Source organism: Balaenoptera acutorostrata, chromosome 3 (assembly GCF_949987535.1).
Source record: "Balaenoptera acutorostrata chromosome 3, mBalAcu1.1, whole genome shotgun sequence".
Classification (NCBI taxonomy): Eukaryota; Metazoa; Chordata; class Mammalia; order Artiodactyla; family Balaenopteridae; genus Balaenoptera; species Balaenoptera acutorostrata.
Genome location: NC_080066.1, coordinates 140,962,651 through 140,985,168, shown reverse-complemented (window position 1 = coordinate 140,985,168; position 22,518 = coordinate 140,962,651). Strand labels below are relative to the sequence as shown.

The 22,518-nt window shown below is 42.0% G+C and overlaps 1 protein-coding gene across 1 annotated transcript in view; it reads right to left on the bottom strand.

Annotated features, from left to right (window-relative positions):
* PRKCH (protein kinase C eta) overlaps positions 1-22,518 on the bottom strand; it is a 221,985-nt gene that overhangs the window by 141,900 nt on the left and 57,567 nt on the right. The window contains exon 2 of the mRNA XM_007192957.3: positions 9,789-9,852. Coding sequence (XP_007193019.2) covers positions 9,789-9,852 — 64 coding nt within the window. The remainder of the gene's footprint in view (positions 1-9,788; positions 9,853-22,518) is intronic.

Here is a 22,518-nt window from a genome sequence, read left to right as displayed (position 1 = left end):
AGGCACCAGCAGTTTTACCCACCACTTCTGCACCACTGGTGCAAACGTCAACACATTAAAAAAACAGACAGAACATCTTAGTATTATAAGGAAAATAGTTTTGAACTACAGACCTCTTGAAAATGTCTCTGGAACCTCCAGAGATCTGCAGGACCACATTTTGAGAACCAAATGAAGAATTTTGAACAAAAACACCGCTTAAAAGTTTATCATCAATAGGCAATGCAAGTAAGAGAAGTAGTCAGGATGAAGCTAATGATGGTTGAGGTATAACTAGGCAAATATAGCTATCATATCCTAAGCTGAACTCGTTTATTTGACTTTTAATTTCTTCCGAGTTCTAGCTTAATGCCTGCATTAAGAGAAACTATGGATGATGATGGTAAAACTCAGCAAATCTTAAGCTCAGCCTTCCCAGAGCTCTCTGATCCATACCTCGTATCTGAGAAGGTGGAACCTTTCCTAGGTCAATGTCAATCTTTAGGTTTAAGAAGGAGGAATCCAAGGAAGGTCTTGCAAAAGAGACATTATCCCAAAAGATGACAAAACTCTGAGGAGGGTGGGATTATACCACCTAAAGGACAGTCTTTTTTTTACAAGGTAGAATAAAGATAAAACATGGAAACACCTCCCAGATAGCTAGATGGCCTAGAAAGATCTTGGACCTCAGCATCCCAGTCTGAGCTTGTGTCTGGGCTCTGGCACTCACTATTCAGGAGACCATAGCAAATCAGTGTCTCTGAGCTTGCATACTGAGGATCACATCAGCCTCAGAAGTTTGTTGTGAGGAGCAAATGAAATAACATATAGGATAGCAGGAACATACAGAGGGCATCAATTACGAGGGTAAGAGGCTATCCTGCTACCAGAAGAAAATAAAACAAGGGCTGCTATTGCTACTTGCTCAATTACAGGCCTACCACAGCGTCTGGTCCTCAGAAGGAGTTCAATAAATGAGCCCGCTGTCATGGAAAGGAGGAGCAGGTCAACTATGACATGGGACGATTAGTCTCAATCCTTTAAAAAGATCATTTCTTCTTTTTCCAGTTCCCCTTCTTTCCCCATTCCCTCAATGCCTTTCTTTCTCTCCTACCCTGTCTCCAACCTGGCAGTCACTTCCAGTGGGAGCCACATAACTGCTTGGACCAGCAGGAGAACGGAAGTAGTCACTCATCCCTCAGGCTGAATGTACAGAAAGAATACATAAAAAAAAAAAAAAAATCTAGGGTCTTCCCTGGTGGTGCAGTGGTGAAGAATCCGCCTGCCAATGCAGGGGACATGGGTTTGATCCCTGGTCCGGGAAGATCCCACATGCCTTGGAGCAACTAAGCCTGTGCGCCACAACTACTGAGCCTGCGCTCTAGAGCCCGCGAGGCACAACTACTGAAGCCCGCGAGCCTAGAGCCCGTGCTCCGCAACAAGAGAAGCCACCACAATGAGAAGCCCGTGCACCGCAAGGAAGAGCAGCCCTCGCTCGCCGCAACTAGAGAAAGCCTGTGCGCAGCAACGAAGACCCAATGCAGCCAAAAATAAATAAATAAAATTTAAAAATTAAAAAAAAATCTAAATTAAGAAAAAAGTATATCAACAAGCTGTCACCAGGCTTGAAACATGAGAAAGGAATACTAAAAAACAACTGCCATCAGAGATAACATTTTCCCCTTTAAAAATGACACACATTGAGAGTGTCAGATACAGTGAGAAACTGGGGGTTGCAGCCTTCAAGCAGTTAACACGTTTCATCTGCCTTGGTACATGTGGCCACGATGATTTAGCAGAGAACATAATTATGTGTAAACCAGTGGTTTGACACAGGAAATTTGAGTGAAAATGGTTCAAAAAGATCATAATCTTACTCTACATTATAATGCACTGCCTTAGTAGAAAGAATAAGCAGATACCAAAATTCAAGCACTTTCCATATTCTTCCCCGGGGGAAAAGTATTATTAGTTCCAAGTAACATAATAAGAGCCTGAAAGAAGGGGGCGATTCAAAGTTTTAGCGAAGTTTTCTCAACGAGCTTCAAATCCGCAAATGACAGGTGCTCTGTCAGGTGGCATTTTTGTTTGTCTTTTAAGAAGTTACTTTTTCCTCCTAAACTGGTGCAGAATACTTTCAAGTTTGCTTTGGGAACTCTGGGGAAGAAACATGTCCACAAAGAACTTTCATCTTACTATCTTCATAAAGATACTTCTACCATTAATTCTTTTGATTTACTTTATTCTTTTAGGAAACTATCTTAAAATTAAACTTTCTAAGGGCAAAATGTTATGTAATTGTTAATAGGAGATGATTCACTTGTCATTCATTATGAGAGAGAACTTTACAACAGAACGAAGGGAATTATCTTACTCATCTCTTCCTACCTGCAGTTTTTGACTCACAGCTTAGTATTTATTTAGAACCTTTAAAATATTTCTGAAATACTTTAGTCATTTAAATTTTTTAACTCACCTCTTTGTAATACATAAAAATTGGGAATTAAGGATAAAATATATACAGACAAAAAACACCAGCTTTAATTTATAAATGAGAATAGGTAGCATGTGTTCAAAGTTAAAGCATCATTTGGATGTTGCAGAGGCAACTCAGATTCTGTTTTTTGTTTAGAAAATAGATTTTTAAAATGTGTAATTTTAATTTCTTATTAAAGAGAATTTCAAACACATGCAAAAGTAGACAGCAACTTATAATAAATCTACATGTAACCATCACCCAGCTTCAACAGCCAGCTTGTGGCTAATCTGGTTTTATCTGTACCCTATCTCCCCCCTCCTCCCACCTCTGGAATATTCTGAAGTAAATCTCAGCTATCATTTCATCAGTAAATATTTCAATATGTATCTCTAATAGACGCTCTATTTTAAACAACCAAAATGCCACAATCACTGCTAAATCAGGTTAATAATTCCTTACTATCATCATGTATACAGTTACTGTTCCCATTTTCCCAGCTGTGTCCTCGGAGTTATTGTTTTGCAATCTGTGTTTGATATGTTCTACATGTTGAAACTGGTTAATATGTTTCTCTTCTGTTATTTTGATTTTCCTTCCTTCGCTTTTCTTTTTTTCTTCCAATTTTTAGTCAAAGGAACCAAGTCTCTTGTCCTATCAAATTTTTCCACAGTTTGGGTTTTGCTGATTGCATCTCCTGGTGTCATTTAAAATGTGCCCCTATCCATTGTATTTCATCTACAATGGTGGTTAGATGCAGAAGACTGACCAGATTTGGGCTTGATTTTTTGACAAGACTACCTCACAGATGGGGTGGTGTGCTCCCATGAGGAAACACACATTGTCTGGTTGTCGCTCTGTGGGCCAATCATTGAAGTATGAGGTACCCTGAATCCAGGCAAACTTCACTTATGCAAACTACATTATCCTCTTTAAATCTTAGACTGTATTTCTTAATAGCATTACAATGCAGCAACATCTTTTTTGATTTGTTCTCACATGAGGGCATATCACTACTTTAACTTAGTTTCTTTGTATTGCTTCTCTTCCAATTATAACAGTTATGAGTTTAGTTTGATGCATTTTCATCAGTACTTCATCTTTTTTTTTTTTTTTTTTGGCCACTCCACTCTTCCAGGCAAAAACTAGTCCAAAATAATGACAATCAAACAGGGCCACAGTGACAGCATCTACAGGCTGCATTAAAAACCCAGGTCTATTTCATCGCCTTAATAAATTTCAGATTGATTAGGTGACCAATCCAGTTGTTAGCTCCAGAAAGGCTTAGCCAGAATGAAATAAAGAGTGACATGAGACAGCCCTTTCAAAATAATAAATCACTTCAACTGTGCCTTGACAGCAGTGCTGAGGGGAATTCTGTATCTGATCGAGAGTGATAACACCTTTCTTAAGATGAACAATGGTGATGGGTTTTTGACCCAGTTGATAATGTTATGCCTTCAGCTCTGTGACAGACTTCCACGAAGAGTTTTCCTGCTCCATCGCAGTTTAATGAAGAGCCCTCACTGTAGGTTTTCAAGCAGGATCATCTTCTTACCTCAGCATTAAACATAAACCTACACACAGCACACTTTATCAGCAAATTGTGAAGCTACTACTGTTCACACCAGTTCAAGTATGACTTTTCAAAAAGACTTTTATGTTCTGTCCTTTCTCCAAACTTCATTATCACCATTTGGATGCCAATTTCTACCATCTGGCGAAACAGTCCCTGGCACGCAGTAAGCACTCAAATATTATTGAACGAGTATATTAACAAAATGGGTGTTCATTAAGTAAACCTTCGGCAGAGTTTGGGTGAGTTTGACAAATTATAATCTGTGATCCAGGTCCTTAATTACTGGTGTTCTACAGAGTTCTGCTCTTAGTCAACCTTGGCTTTTTCTCTAAATCTTCTTACTGGGTCCCTTCATCCTTGTGCCTGTCTCCCACTGGCACTCAGAGCTACATCTCAGGCCTCAATCTCTTGCCAAACTCTAGACTCTTTTTTTTTTTTTCTTTTTTATAAACTTATTTATTTATTTTTGGCTGTGTTGGGTCTTCGTTTCTGTGCGAGGGCTTTCTCTAGTTGCGGCAAGCGGGGGCCACTCTTCATCGCAGTGCGCGGGCCTCTCACTATCGTGGCCTCCCTTGTTGCGGAGCACAGGCTCCAGACGCGCAGGCTCAGTAGTTGTGGCTCACGGGCCCAGTTGCTCTGCGGCCTGTGGGATCTTCCCAGACCAGGGCTCGAACCCGTGTCCCCTGCATTGGCAGGCAGATTCTCAACCACTGCACCACCAGGGAAGCCCCAAACTCTAGACTCTTATTGTTAGTTCTTCCTAAACATCTCCACTTGGGTTTCCCACAAGCTTCTCAAACTCCACCTGTTCAAAGCTGAATTCATCACATTCCATTCCTATGTTTCCGCCCTGGTGAAGGACTCCACAACATCCCTCTGACCATCATCTGGGTCTCATCCTTATGCATCCCTGACACCCTATGAATTGCCAATTCCTGTTGGTTTCGAGATCTATATATTTCTCATAGCTGTCCCCCTCCTCTCCATCCATCCTGCGGATTCCAACTGAACTTGGGCTCTAGTAATCTCTCCCTCAGACAGCTTTAATTGTCTCTTACTGGCTGTTTACACCCCTGTCTCCTCTTATGATCTGAACAGCCCCCAGCCCCAAGCCCCTTGTACCCACAGCTACCAAGTCAGATTTTGTTTCTCATTCCTTAAAACTCTTCACTGGCACCCAATCACGTCTACTAGCCTAGAAGTAGTGTGACCATGCAATTTATCCTCTAACCTGGGACCCTTCTGAGAGTGAAAGGTGACACTGTTAGTAGTTACAGTGGTATAGCAGACAAACTCAGACTGTCCCGGGCAAACCTACGCATGAGGCCCTCCCAAGTCTCTGCTACACCTCCCACTGCACTCCCTCACCTTCGGCACCCCTCTCGCTACTTTCAGTCTCTGGAACCCGTCACTGTTCTCTCACCCCCATGCCTGTGAACAAACTGTCATCCCCTCTTGAACCATCTTTCCCTGGCCTGGGACATTTCTGTTGATCATTCCAACTTGCTTTAAACATCACCTCCCCTGTGAAACTTCTTCTAAAATCTCCTGGCTGATCCAATCACACCATGCCTTGGACTTATTCCTATGCTGGGACCCGGGCCCCTGCACTGCAAACATGGGCTGCATCTGCCTGCCTCCTATGAGCTCCTTCAAGTGTCCGTGTCTTGTTCATCTTTATCTCCCCAACATCTGTGATGAGATCACAGGTCTGCACCCAGCAGGCATTTCTCATGTCATGTCTCAGTCATGTCTTATATTTAATAAAACCTTTTTTGCCTTAGCTACTAATTCAGCACAATTAATGAAAGATGAAAAGATGAGACAAGATGAAATAAGGAGTAGTCAGTAGCTCCTAATGCCAGTCCTGTATATCACAGACCACAGCTCCATTTAAGCAACTGCTTTTTAAAGGAGAGCTTTGGGATTATAGCATCTGGGCTAATGGCAGAACCCCTATAGGAGGCCATGAAAGGGAAACAGCCATGGCAATAAGCCAACATCATATTAGAAATTGTCCACTAAATTCTCGAAGCTTCTAGTATAAAATAAAGGCAGTGTCGAAATAAAACACACCTGCTGAGTATACTTGGGGTCCCAGGCAGGGGTGGGGAGAATGACAGGACTCCTGCTGCCATGACAACAGGAACACGGAGATGAGAACCCACTAGCGTGCCTTCATAGAGCACTCTACAGTTTGCAAAGCACTTCCCTATGCATTCTACCACCTGACCTTCAAAACAACCCTGTGAGATAGATCAGATGCATGCCGAGGCTCAACCAACACTTCTTTTTTTTAAAATTTAACTTCTACTTTATATTGGAGTATAGTTGATTTACAATGTTGTGTTAGTGTCTGCTGTACAGCAAAGTGATTCAGTCATACATATACATATATCCATTCTTTTTCAGATTATTTTCACATATAGGTTATTACAGAATTTTGAGTAGAGTTCCCTGTGCAATACAGTAGGTCCTTTTTATCTATTTTATATGTAGTGGTGTGAATATGTTAATCCCAACCTACTAATTTATGCCCCTCCCAACCTTTCCCCTTTGGTAACCATACATTTGTTTTCTATGTCTGTGAGTCTGTTTCCGTTTTGTAAATAAGTTCATTTGTATCATTTTTTTCAGATTCCACATACAAGTGATATCATATGATATTTGTCTTTCTCTAACTTACTTCACCTAGCATGATAATCTCTAGGTCCATCCATGTTGCTGCATGTGGCATTATTTCATTCTTTCATCAACCAACATTTCTTGAGCTCTGACAATCCCTCTGGGATCCCAGGCCAATGCCCCCCCTTCACAGCCTGAGCCACACCAGGCAAGCCTGACCTCATCCTGCTTCTTTATGTAAAACCCTTCAGCATCCCAGATGGAAACTAGAGCTCCAAATGTTCTATCAGCCTACCTGTCACTTTATGGCCAGGGATGATCTAGGGTGGCTGACAGGTGAGAGGCCAAGCCAGGGACATTCTCACAGTGCCAGGTCCAGGTGCTGCCATAGTTGAGGCAGGTGTGTGTGGGCGGGGAGGCTCCATTCCCTCTTGTGCGACACACACAGAGGCAGCCATCACGTTCCCTGCATGTGACAAGGAAGCTGTGCCCTAAGGCAGCAGCAACGTGCCAGCTCAAGCTGAGCCCCGGCCTAGGAGCCAAACTGACGAGGCAAGGCTCCCACAGACAAAGAGAACAGACCTGAGCTTCTAAAATACAGCCCACACCGTGATGCCATAGATCCTGAAATTTCAACATTAAAAAAATCTATTTCTCATGGATAAAACAGCTCTTTTAGCATCTTTTAAAATACGCAGGCACACCTAAGAGGGGTAGAGCGCTAAGAGAGCGATCACTATCATTTTAGTGTGAATTAGTCCATGAATTCACTGTCTTCCTTATTAGCAAGTGTTCCTGGAGAGAGGAGATCACTGGGCATCTTACTGGAGTAAGAGACAGTGGAAGGCAGAGAACAGGAAGGACTAACTTAGAGGGGAGTTGGAATTACCAAAGATGAACTCGGCCTGCCTCACCATTTTACGCAGGGTCACCTCTGAAAGGAATATAATTGCAATGACCTGGTAAGAACTCACCCCAAGTAACACTTGACATTCCTTTCTTCTTATCACTATAACTAATAAATTAATATTGGGTTGGGCAAAAAGTTTGTTTGTAACACAGAAAACCCAAACAAACTTTTTGGCCAACCCAATACTATGAGAATACTGAGGAGTATTCCAGAGCCATTGTTGTGATGTTTCTAGTGTAAAATTAAGGAAGATAAAAACTTAATAAAATTTAGTCCTAGAGAGCTGGTGTAACTCTAAAAAAAGATGTCATGTAACTCAGACCTGGTCTAACATGCATGGCCTTACTCCACTGGTCCCTTGTCACTCAGTGCAAAACCGTAGTTCAGCACATTCAGAATCTCACTCACTCCTCATTCACACCTCTATTCTCACTGCTGGGCTTGTCTGTACCATGGCTGTACCCATGTTCCGTGTGCTGTAAGAATGTTCTATCAGCAATGTTCTGTAATATTACATTATATTTTATTTGACTGAGTTATGAGCAGACTCATTTTTCTCACAGATCCTGTATGTTCAAGATACCAAGCCAAACCAAAAGACCTGTGAGCAGGCAGAAGACCCCCAAACTGTAATCTGGACAGTTTTTTCATGTTCAAGTATCCCAAGTTTCTGCTAATTTCAAAAGATAAGATGCGACCATTGAGACAACAACTTGAAAAATGTTAACATTAAGACAATTTGCCCACGTGAATGAGAAGGGTTGGCTGAGACGAGAGAAAACCACTTCTCAAAGGTGTCATCAGTTTGCAAAATGTCAACACCAAACAGACAAACCATGAAGCCGCACATTTACAGATCTTTGCAAGGATTTTAGTAACGGTGGAGTAGCTTGTAATGGACTAATCTTCCCACCAAAGACAACTACAATATTTAGAAATACATTCTAAAACAATTAATTGGAAACACTGGAGGGCCACCAGAAAAGAGAGAGAAATTAGAGGGAATTTGATATGCAAATTAAAACCACAAGATATCATTTCATAGCCACTAGCATGTCTAAAATTAAAGAGAATGACCATACCGAGTGCTGGGGAGGATACAGAGTAACTGGAGTTCTCATACATTGCTGGTGGGAATATAAGGACACAACCACTTTGGAAAACCATTTGAGAGTTTCTTATAAAGTTAAACATGTATCTACTCTATTATCCAGCAATTCCACTGCTAGGTATTTACCCAAGAAAAATCAAAGTGTAATTTACGTACAAGAATGTTTATGGAAGCATTCTTTATAATAACCCCAAACAGGGAAAACTCCAAAATGTCCATCAAGATGAGAATGAGCAAACAAAATTGTGCTACATTTATGTAACAGAATATCCAGCAGTAAAAAGGAACAGAATACTAATATACACAATGACATGAATGGGTCTCACAGAAATTACGCTGAGCCAAAGAAATCAGACACAAAAGAGAACATGCTATGTAGTTCCATTTATATGCACTTCCAGAATAGACAAAACTAACCTATGGTGAAGAAACAAAGCAAAACATTGCATTTACTGCCTCTGGCAGCAGGGGATTAACTGGGAGAGGACACAGGGAACTTTCAGAGGGATGAAAATGTGCTATGTCTTGGATTGGAGCACTAGTTACACAGTTGTATGCATTTGTCAAAACCAAACTCTTCACTTCTGATCTATTCATTTCTCTGTATATAAATTTTACCTCAATTTTTGAAATATGGGGAATGGGAGATGGAGGTAGTGCAAGGGGAAGAGGAAGAGAATACCTTAAAGGACAGAATGAGATAAAGATTATAAGGAAGAGAACACAATCCTTAAATTTTTAATACACTCCTGGGGCAAACTAAAAGGTTGGTCCAAAGCCAAAAATCTAAAATACAGTTTAATAGACATGAACCAAAAGAGGCAAGAACCTCTTGAACTAAGAGCTAAGATGATGATGAATAAAAACAAAAACTCAGTGAGTGTGTTAAACAAAACACAAGATTGCCAGAGTTAGCAAATATATTTAATCTGGCAACCCAAACCAATAGACCATTAGACAACAAAATACCAACCAGCCTGGTTTATACAGTCAATTTTTAAAGCGTCTTTTACGAAATGCTCTTCTTATATGCTCCATGATATAAATTCCTACTGAGTATGAACTAAGAGTACACAAATACCAGAAACCACCCCAAATTCATTCTTACCTTCAGTGAAACTTCCTGTTAGGGTTATTACAACAAATACTTTCCCTTCTGGCTCCAGATCCACCTAGAAAGAGAGAAAAAAAATTGTATGTTATATGCTAATTTTGAAGTATTCTTTTGTGGCCCTCAAATAATTCTTGACAGAGAGGCCTCAATGCACAAATCACAGCCATAAATCAGATCTATGTCTTTCATTGAACAGTAGAGGGGCAGGAAACAAGTGACAGCAGAAGAAACTGTAAAGGATGAAAAGCAGATCTAAATGAAACCATTCTTGCAATGTTTTCCCTCTCTCGAATGTTTTCCTTCCATTTTGGCTCTCTGTGATATTGATGAGCTCCCATACACGTGGTCACTGTTTCTGAGACACCCCTAACTGATATGCACCATTTGTAAGAACAATATTTTACTAAACCACGTGGCAAGTGTATGAAATAGAGAAATAATGGCAACATAAAGGCAATGAACCAATGTGCCGTGGTCAACTGCGTACCCTTAGTTTGAGAAAGTAAAGAGTTTGAATAGAAGGGTGCTGTCTCTGTCTACACCATTTCCACCTGAGTGCAGTTCATCTTCAGGAAGCAGCAGGGAAGGCAGTACGTGTGCTGTGCATTCACTACTCTCAACTGTTCATGGGAACATCAACGTTCCTTCAAGTTCTTATCTACGAGCTGAGAAAACAAGACAGATGTTCTGCCAAAGAGGCAGCTGTACATCTTCTCACTAGAGCCTGTCCTCTGCACACACTCTCGTCTCCCAAAGACCTTCACACAGCACGGCCCCAGGATGGGGCAGCACCTTCCATATCTGCTCTGACCACACTGGCCCAGGGAGGCAGGCTCTGCCCTCTTCATGCTAACCTTGAACTACCCATGAACACCTCTAAGCCATGGATTCTGAGGTTCTTTGGGGCTCCGATACATACATTTACAATTGTCCTTAAATGAAATCTTGTCAGGTTTAGCCTATGGCTTCAGTTCTGCCTTTGACCTTTTGTCTAAGAGAGGGAGGTTCAGAGAAGCTGAGTATAGATATGGATGGTCTTTTGGGTAGAATATTAAATTTAAATAAGCTGCAAATCACATGGTACAGTGTCCAAACTAGACCAGGACACGGACTCCAGTCTGACCGCTGCAGCAGCTCTGCACTCTGGGCAAGGTCCGTAACCATCCCAGCGTCACTGCTCCCATCTCCAAGTCCATGATGTCATTTTTCAGCATTTCTGACACGGCTTCTGTCAGACAATCTCAAAGAGCCTTAACTGTACTATTTACTCTTTGTATTGTATCTATAGGTGACCAATACCGAAGAAAAGAAAGGCACTGACCTTACCCTAGAGCTCACCACCACCTATTTTTAAGCACTACACCCTGTTTATACTCTTTCAAAATAAAAGATGCCTGTTTTATACTGACTCGGAGAGCTTCATCTATGTAACAGCCAATTCTTATAAACCCTGCCTTTTTATGCATTCAGTCAGTTATCAGTGTGGTTACCACACCGTAACTCACTCCAGTGTTCAAATCAGCTTCTTGCATCATGACTACTAACTTAACAATATCCCCTTAACTATCTTAACACTACTTGTGAACCTTTATAGAACAGTTCTGAAAATAGAGCTCTCTGGAGAGATGACTAAACAGGATGTCAGTCTCTAATTGTCTCCACTCTCTGCCTTGACTTGTTTCAAGTCAAAAATATTTTATTTTTAAAAGCCACTCCCTCATCTTCAACATAAAAGCCTGGCAGAGCCACATACATGCACACACATTCGACCTCACCACATCAACTGCTGCTGGCACAGAAGGAGCTGCTGCCAGCCTCCAAACTGCCAGGCCACTGCCGAGATCCAGCCCGTAAACTCCCTCCAACACTGCCCAAGGGCCCATAAAGGAGGCCACGCCACCCCATGGGCAGGAGCTGCTCTCACAGACAGCAGGAGACTCCAGCACTTAGAATCAGGAGCTCTCACGGTGCAACAGGTTCGATCTTCATTTTTGACCCAAGTCACCATCACGGTGGAAAAGCCAGACTCAAATGCCATCTGTAAGCCTAGTTAGTCCATCTAAGACCTCAGACCTTAGAACAGGGTTTTACCAACTGCAGGTCGAGACTCACTAGTGAGACATGAAAACCATGTAGTGGGTTGCACACAGCAGGGATTTTTAAGTAGAATAAAGTGGAACAGAAAATATGAACACGCCAAATAGTAAGGAAAAGTACCACGCCATGAAAATTCTGTTTGCAGTTTTATACGCGTGAGAATGGTATACTGGGTTTCAGTGTAAAATGTCTTCCTTAGTGCGCCACAGAGAAACAGTTTGAAAATGTGACCCTCGAGGTTATCTGCTTCACCTATACAGTGCCGATGGTTTGGCATCTATACATGGTGGTGGCTGTTTAGACAGCTCCAGTGACAGCCAACTCACTACCACCACAGCTGGCGTCTTTCATTCCTGTACCCCAGAGAAGATCCTTCTCTAACAGCAGAAATGCAGTGACCAACAGCTTCCATTCATTGACCCTAGTTTTGTCCCCTGCTGCTGTAGTGCATATTTTAGCTCGACAGATTCTGGGAAGAGCACTTCAGCTTTATTGGAGAACCACCGTGCCCTCATATTAGTCCGTGGCTCAGCTGAGAGTCTACCGCTGGTTCCAGAGTGGACATGTGACCCAGGCTTGCCAAACAGAGCACTGAATTCCCTCAGCCAAGATGACGGGCCTGGAGCTGACACGTGCCCTACATCTGGCCATCTGAGTAATTGCTCCTCCCTACCCTCGGTCACTGGTGCAGGTTTGGGCACAAAATCCAAGTAGGTCCAATCAGGAATCCTGGATCTACAAGGAAGAAGTACAATCTCACTCCTGCTGAACTGTAATCTGGAAGGACATACACTTGGGAGTGTCTAGCACCATTCTTACTACCACATTGGGCTGGAGAATGAAGTCAATAAAGAAGGGAGAGCTGAGAGACAGAAAGAGACCAGGTCTTGATGTCATTTAAAGCCTTAGATCAAGCCCTGCTTGATTCATCTGGATTTTCAGTTATTTGAGCTCATAAATTCCTTTTGCTTTAGCCAGTTTGAGTAGGGTTTTCTATCACTTGCACCCCAAAAGGCTTATCCAAATTGGCAGCCAAAGAGAATAAGTCATATTTGTAAAGACAATTATCACCTCCCCTCTACACCTTCTAACGCCCATGCCATCTCCCGCAATCTGCCCCCCTGCCTCTCTCTGGCACTGAAACAGCTCCTGTAACCCTTGTCACATCCCACGGTCAGATCCAAAGATGTGTCCATCTTCCCCTCAGCTGACCCCTCTGCCAGTGTCTGATGCTCTTGCCCACTTCCTCCTTCATGAATCTCTCTTTAAACCCTGCTGCTCCTGAGTCCTCTTTTCCTTCCATTGGAAGATTCAGACTCATGATTTCAAAACCCACCTGAGATTCTTTGGGGGTAGGAGTAGGAGAAAAAGCAAACATATCAGAACCTCCAAGAGGGTGTAGTCACATTCATTTCCTAAGTCTCAAGCACACACTTTATTCCCAAACCTATATATGCACCTTTTCTGAAAGTCTCCATCTCAGTGTTTCACTAAGACAAGTCCCTTTAATTCAACATGTCCAGAGTCCAAAGTCGTATCATGTACCCCCAAATGACTCCCCCCATTTCCCCAGCAGCCCAGGCTCCTCACTATGTGCATATAATCCTACCAGATCCCACCAAGTCCACTTTCTGAGCCTCTCCTAAACCCTCCCCTTCCTCTCCACTCCTCCTGCCCTGCCTCACCTTGCCTCTTGCAGGGGCCTTCTAGCTGGCTTCCGCCTCCAGACTCATAATCCCCCAGCTGCTACCACTGACATTTCAAAAATGAAAATCTGACCCTGTGACTTTCTAACTTAAAATCCTTCTATGTGTCCTCTCCCTTCTATGATAACAGCCAAACTCCTTAGCAGGGCACACAGCCCCACATGCTGTGTCCTTATCATCCCAAACACATACAACCCGTATCTCAGCATCTATAAATTATTTGTAGACTCTTCAGGGAGGCATATTATTTCATTTATAACCTTAGAGATCAACAAAATGTATTATGGGTTCAGACAGCATAATGGAGAATGTAGTCAAAATGATGAAAAATATACATTACCTGTCTGAAGCTTATTGCCTAGTGATTTGAGGCATGCGATCTTTATACCTAGAAAATTCTTCTCTTTTTAACCTGTCAAACTCCCGTTTGTCTGTCAAGAATCAACTCAAAACTCACTTTTTACAGGAAGACCTTCCGAGACCTCTTTTAGACAGGTGGGCAACTCCACACCATTATAGAGACCACTGCTGGAACCCCCTCATGTTGTAGCCACTATGCCCTGGTCCCTTAGGACCCTGACTTGCACATAAGAGGACTGAAATGGTTTTGTGAATGAGTAAATTAACAAACAAGCAAGGATACTCCAAGCAGCTTCATAGAGGACATGGTTTTCTCCTCCTTCACCATTCTGATTGGTTTCCTCCAGATATGCTCCAATTTCTCCACGCTCCCATGGAAGAGTGAACATCAGCCCACAGGTGCACCAGACGTTAACAGGGCAAAGCAAGGTTATCACCAACTTTGATTTCAACAGTGACAGTGCCCTTTAGTGATGCAGCTACAGACTTCATGAACACTTTGAGAAGCCCCAGTGACCCAGCTTGAGTTTGCCATCAACTAAAACCTTTGCATCTTTTCTACATGCTGTAAGGCTCTGCTTCTCACATCCTGTGCAGTGCTTAGGCCCCAAATCCTAAGAGCTCCATATTTTTTCTGCAGAATTTCAGCTTGTTGCTCTGGGCTCCAAGGCTCACTAGATCCCAAATCCAGTCACTCAGTCACTCTCCTTGTCAGCTTTATGGCCTTCCAAATCAGGGCCTGGGTTACCCTGTCATCATCTGAGGCACTTACAGAATGTCCACCATGACAGGGCTGAGGCCAAAGTGCCATGGAGGTCCCACATAGAAATGGATGTATTGTGCATTCTTTCTGTAACAGTCATTCAGAGAGAAGTGAATATGCTAAGCCCTCTTTCCTACAGACCACTTCTATTAGTGAGAAGGGCAACTCCTGGGCCCTTGTCAAAACTCAGAAAGCAATGGCCTTTAAAAGTGACATTCTGACACACAGATAAATCACCAAAACTCAGTGTAAACAAATGGTGCTGTAACTGGATGTCCATATACACAATAGTGAACTTCAACTCACACATTGTAACTTATACAAAAATTAACTCAAAATGGATCATAGACCTAAATGTAAAACCTAATACTTTAATACTTCAAGAAAAATACATCAGAGAAAATCTTTGGAACCTTGGATTAGGTAAATATTTCTTAGATATAAAACCAAAAGCACAATCCATGAAAAAACAAACTGACAAATTGGAGTTCATCTAAATTAAAATTTCTGCTCTTTGAAAGACACTGTCAAGAGAATGAAAGACAGGCCACAGATCAGGAGAAAATAGTGTAATTTTTTTCTCACTTGTATCTGGATAAAGAACTTGCAAAACTCTATAAGAAAACAACCCAACTTTTAAAAAATGGACTTCATCACTTCATTTCACCAAAGAAGACATAATATAAAGATGGCAAATAAGTATATAAAAACAAGTTCTACGTCATTAGTCATTAGAGAAATGCAAATTAAAACCACAATGCAATAACAATACTACCTATTATGAGGGCTAACACTAAAAAGTCTGATTATACTAAATGTAAGAATGTGGAGCAACTGGAATTCCCATATGTTGCTGACGGGACTATAAAATGGAACTATTACTTTGGAAACAGTTTGACATTTTCTTAAAATGTTACACATACACCTCCCATTTGATCCAGCCATTCAACTCTTAGGTATTTAACCAAGAATAAAGCAAGCATATGTTCAAAAATATGTATGCAAATGCTCAAGATGCTTTTTAAAGAATATGATATAGCCATACAATGGAATAGTATTCAACAATAAAAAGAATAAACTATTGATGCATGCAACAACATGGAAAAATAGTAAATGAAAGAAGCCAAACACAAAAGAGAACATTCTGCCTAGAAAAAGAGAGACAACATATAGTTTTATCTGACTGTAAACATATAATTTCTATAGTGGCAGAAAACATCAGTGGTTGCCTGGGGATGGGTAATGGAAATGAGACAGGTGGTAGAGAGGGATTAAAAACGGGCAGGAGAGTACCAAGACAATTAAATGGAGAAAGAGTACTCTTTTCAACAAATGGTGCTGGGACAACTGGATTCCACATGCAAAAGAATAAAAGCAGACACCTACCTCACACCATATATAAATATGAACTCAAAATGGATCATAGACCTAAAAGTAAGAGCTAAAACTATAAAACTCTTAGAAGAAAATAGAGGAATAAATTTTCCTGACTTTGGGTTAGGCAATGGTTTCTTAGATATGACATCAAAATTACAAGTGACAAAAAAATGATAAATTGGACTGCATCAAAATTTAAAACTTCTGTGGTATAAAAACAAACAAGTGTCTACCTCTCTCTGCCCAAATGCCCTTTCCAAAGTGCCACTCTCATCAACTTTCCTCCATCCAAGCCTCCAGAGGCTTCCTAGTGCCTTCAGAAGAAAACTCACTCTCCTTTACTTGGCTTTCCAGGGCACTGTGGGCTCCCCACTAATTAACCCGAACCTGTTTTTCAAATTTCCATTCTTTAAACCTGCTCTTCTAGTCAGGTCCGTCTCCTCACTATGTCACAGTCACACCTGTGCTCGTGTTGCTGTCTCTACTTAGAAAGCCTTTCTCTCTTCATCTATCCACTCATTCCAACCTTGACTGAATGACTCCTAGGGTCAGGATCATTGCCAGGTGCTCAGGATTTCCCAGAGAAGCTCCCTGAGGCTGAAGGTGGAAGAAGCAGCTGAGTGTACCTGGCAAAGATGACGTAGCTACAGAAGCTGAAGGAAGAAACTTTTGCCAGGAAGATCTCACATGCACATCGATCCCTCCAGTCTCAAAATTCCTTTCTCGATTATTATCTTAGTATTTATTGATACCCTTAACAATTAGATAAAATTTCATAGACTTACATCTCATCACTTGCAGTTAAGTCTGTAAGCTCCTTTCCAGTGGGATCTGACACTTTTTTATTCCCCGAATGGCCTAGCAGAGTTCCTTGAACCAAGTAAACACTCAAAAAATATCTGTTGATTTGGTCTAATGAGCTGAATTGGAAGGTCATCTGACCACCTCAATTTCATCACCTATAAAATGGGAATGATAGTATTTTATCCTGTAATAAACACTCTGACAGCACTTTGTAAAATATAAAAGCACTTCAAGATGGCTCCACGGCAAACCAGTAGCGTATGGACTACACAGGTCCCCTGCTTAAAGATCATACTCTGCTCGCTTGACGAGCCACCTGATCGCCAGCCCCCCTCCTCCACCACACACCCTGAGCCAGTGTTTTCTTTCCTTTGGCATCACTTTGCAAAAGTTGGGCAAGTCATCTACATCCCTGACTTGGTCTTCTTGCCCATGAAATGAGAGGATTGTTAAAAAACCTTTCTAGCTCTAATGTTCCATGATTCTAAACAGGTTGGATAAAAGCCTGCAGACAGGACTCAACGGAAACACTCATTTAATTAACTGGTAATAATTTACAACCATTTCCCTTCACAGAAGGCATTAGAATTGATCACAGGCAGGAAACTTCTGGCTACTTAATTTTCGTCTCAGCCTGGGATAAGCAAAAGGCCCTAGCATATTAAAAGAAAAACACCCAATCCTTTATTTGGCAAAAGTAGAAGGTTCACCTAAACTCTATGGGCCTTGGGCCAGACATCTGTGATATTCAGATTCTTGGCTAGGTGGATCATTTCTATAACTTTTCTAGGTCTTACTCTAGGGATAAGTAACTAAAAAACTTAAAAACATGATAAAACATTTCACAATTCTCTTCCAGCTAAAACCATCAGACTTAAAAATGAGAGTTCAAATTCTTAAAGGAAAAAAAAATTTCTTTACGGAATTGTACCAATAACCAACAAGGAGACAGGTAGCTATGTTCTTTAGTAACAGAAATAACAGTTACTGTGTCTTGAACTCATCAATGTGCAGGAGCCCTGCCAGGTGCCTGACCTACATTATTTCTCACCTTCACCCCCTGCAAGGTATCACCACCGCCATTACAGATGGGAAAATGGAGGCTCCGTGAGGTTACGGAATTCACCAGCAGAGAAGGCCAAGCCAAGATCCAGACTCAGGGAAGATCCCGCCCCAGTTCCACACCAGCCTCCCTGTAGGCTGCTGTGCCTGCATCTGCCTGCAGGTTTGCCTGATGCCTTCTGTTCCACCCGAACCAGCCTGCCCAAGCCTTGGCATGTTAGGTCAATCGCATCACCCGTCTCCCTGGGAACTTGGGCTAGACTTGTGCCCGCGGTACCTGAGGGTGCTCCCTGCCAAATGCCAAGCCTCGGTGTTCCAGCCTTGCTTCCTCACTGCCAAGGCCAGTGGGAGTGGCATCAGCCTGATGGTGTCGCCTGATGGCTCTTCACAAGGGCACGTGGCAAGTCTGTGCTGGGGCTAGCAGAATGCAGTGGGCAGCTCAGGTTCCATTAGTCAGCTGCCTGGAGGACTTGAGTCAGGGTCATGTGCTGCAGACACACAGCGCATCGCCTCGCCATGAGAAGGAGTTTAAAGGAAAAGGGGGTGAATGAGGCAAACCCTATGTCCCTGCTGATTTTCTGTTTTTGCAGTCAGACAAGGTTTATGTGTTAAAAGCACACTAAAAAGCACCACAGATTAAAAACGATCAGAAAAAGAAGATGGCAAAAACTGCACAGAAAGGTGAGACTTATCAAATACGACTGTAGTTTAAAGCGAAGGAAAATACTATCTTTAGTCAGTGATTAAATCCTCATCTTTCTAAGTCTGGACCCTCCATGTGGTCAAAGAGGATGGTGGGGAAAGAGCCCTCGGCTGTGACCACAGCTCTGGTGGCAGGTCATCTGGCTTCTGCACCTAGACAATAAAGGTGGACAACTAGGCTTTTAAGTCCTTTTTATATCTAAGATTCTACGATTCCAAGCCACAAACAGGTTCTGAACTCCACAGAGGAAGTAAAGACTACAGAAGAGTATGCCTCTCAAATGTATAAAGCCTCATGGTGACTCTTCCCCACCCCCAGCTAAACATATCCAATCACTGCAAATTTAAATTTAGAGTTATTTCAATTCAGAGCCCATTACCCCTATGTCCTAGTGTAAATAGTGTAACTCCTGGCAAAAGGGGAATTCTTTTGTATTAAAATTAGTTTTTCAAAGTGTCCCTGCCCAAAATGAAAAACCAGGAATAAATAGTCCAGATTGGATATCTCTGAGGACTAAAATACTTTTTCTTTGCCAAGGAGAAGGCTAAGGATAGATAGAAATGGTCTATTGTACAAGTGCGTGTGTCTCTCAATCTTTGACTCCAATATCCAAGGGATTGAAAATGTCAATTAGATGATGGGATGCCTTAGGCTCTTCAAAACACTCCACTACAATTCCTCCCTCTTTACCTCCTAGGGAGTTCAATTCTGTGCTGGGAGGCCTACCTGACACCTCCTTTGTGAAGGAGGACAGAGGCTCTGAAGGGATCTGCCCAGCCCAGGAGATCCAGAGCTGCTGGTACTCCTGATGGACCAAAAAGTGTGGGCTGAGTTCTTCTGGAGTCAAATGCCCACCCTTGAAACCAGCAGACGACTCTCAGAAAAGAGCACCCTCCAGAACTAAGAGGGCACTTGCTTTCTCCTCCAATAAGGTGTCTGCCCCCCAAGGACCTCATGCCAGAGCAGACCCTAACCTGAGAGAGGAACCATGGTAATTGTGTTCCCTACATCAAAGAACACTTTAAAAGGGCACTTTCAACTTGATCTTAATCCTTCTCTTTTCTGTTCCATAGACCCTTCCAGAAGAGAACATACTCTGTCCTTGCCAGGATAAGGTGTTAAATGAAAGGGACAGGTGGCCTTTGGACTGTGGCTGGAGGTGAGGATTGCCATCCTTGCCCACCCTCCTGCTCAGTGGCCTCACAGCCCCCTTCCTTCTTCACAGCTTCTGTGGGTTGCCTGGGGAGAGAGAGCTCTCAGCCCCCCAGTGAGCCTCCTCTTGAGGTGAAGCTCCCACAAGGATGCAGAAATATTAGGAGATGAAGAGTCTAAGTTTTGCCACAGAAGATTTCAGGTTTTTTAAAAAAAAGATTTAAATAAATCCAGAATTATTCTACATTGTAATGGAGGAAGAAAGCAAAACCAAAGCAAGGAGTAAGTCAAACTAATAGCATACTTAAGCATTCAAGAGGTTTGTTTGTTTGTTTGTTGTTGTTTTACTATGGCATTCTTTTCAGCATTGAATTGAGGTCTTTTTGTTTCCCAAGCGGCATGTGGGATTAGTTCCCCAACCAGGGATCGAACCCGCTCCCCCTGCAGTGGAAGAATGGAGTCTTAACCACTAGATAGCCAGGGAAGTCCCTCAAGATGTTTTATAGATGTGTCTACTTAATATCTCATTGCTCAGACTCTTGGTCACCTTTAGATAACTGTGAATCTGAAGGAACATTAGAAAATACATCAAGCCCAAGGTCTCTCCCAAGGGTTATCTTGTGAAACTTTCACTCTTTTTGGCCTTCCAGAGGGAAGGAAAGAGGAAAGCTCTGCCAAAATGGACTTGTGTGCCCTACCTAGAAATACAGGTAGCAGTTTTCCAGGTGGGCCAGGGAAGGGGAGACAGAGCAGAAGTATGTGCAAATGCACAGAGGACTATTAGGGGTACGTATGGTGGAATGCAGGCTCTGTAAATGAGATGGGTCAGAAACTAGGTTGGAGAGGAAAAGCTATCAGGTCAACAGTGGTCTCCTGGCACCCTGGAAGGCTAGCTCTTATCCCAGGGCAATGGGGAGCCGCTGAGGGGTTTCAATCTGCAAAGTTTCAGGATTATACCAACATGACAGAGCCCTACAGACAGGGTGTTGGGATTATAAGGGGAGAGAAGCTGGTGGTGTGGATACATATTCAAAGGCTATTCTGTTGGCCTTAGCAAAGGTTGGAGGTGACCTGAGCTAAGCCAGCAGCAGAGGGGATGGAGAGGGGGAGGCAGACGGGGGAAGACAGGGGAGGGAGCAGCAGCTGTACTTTGTAATCTGAGGTGGGGTAGAAGGTAAAAGAGAAGTGGTCACAGAGAGTCACCAGGGCCAATGACAATCTTGGTGGCATTAAATGAGACAGAGACTCTAAAGGGATAAGCTGATCTGGAGGAAAGATAGAAAGTTCAATGTGTGACCATTACCCATGTCATCTGAGCATCTACTGGGCCACCCTGAACAGCTTCTTAAAGTTTAGATGGAGAAGTAGGAACACCACAAAGATAGAAAATACAACCTAGTACAGTCTCAGTGGAACAGGTAAGAGCAACATCTAAAGCACTATTCAGATCAAGAAAAGGAGCAATCAGATGACATGATACTATACATAGAAAATCCTAAAGACGCCACCAGAAAAATACTAGAGTTCATCAATGAACTTGGTAAAGTTGCAGGATGCAAAATTAATATACAGAAGTCTGTTGCATTTCTACACACTAACAAAATACCAGAATGAGAAATTAAGGAAATAGTTCCATTTACCATCACATCAAAAACAATAAAATACCTAGAGATAACCCTACCTAAGGTGGCAAAAGACCTGGACTCTAAAAACTATAAGATGCTGATGAAAGAAACTGCAGACAACACAAACAGATGGAAAGATACCAATATTGTTAAAATGACCATACTACCCAAGGCAGTCTACAGATTCAATGCAATCCCTATCAAATTACCAATGGCATTTTTCACAGAAATGAAAATGGAAACACAAAAGACCCCAAATAGACAAAACAATCTTGTGAAAGAAGAATGGAGCCAGAGGAATCACACTCTCTGACTTCAGACTATACTATAAAGCTATAGTCATCAAACCAGGATGGTGCTGGCACAAAAAAAGAAACACAGATCAAAGGAACAGGATAAAACACCCAGAAATAAACCCGTGCACTTATGGTCAATTAATCTATGACAAAGGCAAGAATATACAATGGAGAAAACACAGTCTCTTCAATAAATGGTGCTGGTAAAACTGGACAGCTACATGTAAAAAAATGAAATTAGAACATTCTCTAATACCATACACAAAAATAAACTCAAAATGGACTAAAGACCTAAATGTAAGACCAGATACTCTAAAATTCCTAGAGGAAAACATAGGCAGAACACTCTTTGACATAAATCACAGCAATATTTTTTTGGATCCGTCTCCTAGAGTAAGGGAAATAAAAGCAAAAATAAACAAATGGGACCTAATTAAACTTAAAAGCTTTTGCACAGCAAAGGAAACCATAAATAAAACAAAAAGACAACCTACGGAATGGGAGAAAATATTTGCAAACTATGCTACCATTAAGGGTTTAATTTCCAAAATATACAAACAGCTCAATATCAAAAAAACTAAACAACCCAATCAAAAAATGGGCAGAAGACCTAAATAGACATTTCTCCAAAGAAGACATACAGATGACAACAGACACATGAAAAGATGCTCAGCATTGCTAATTATTAGAGAAATGCAAATCAAAACTACAATGAGGTATCACTTCACACTGGCCAAAATGGCCATCATCAAAATGTTTACAAATAATAAAAACTGGAG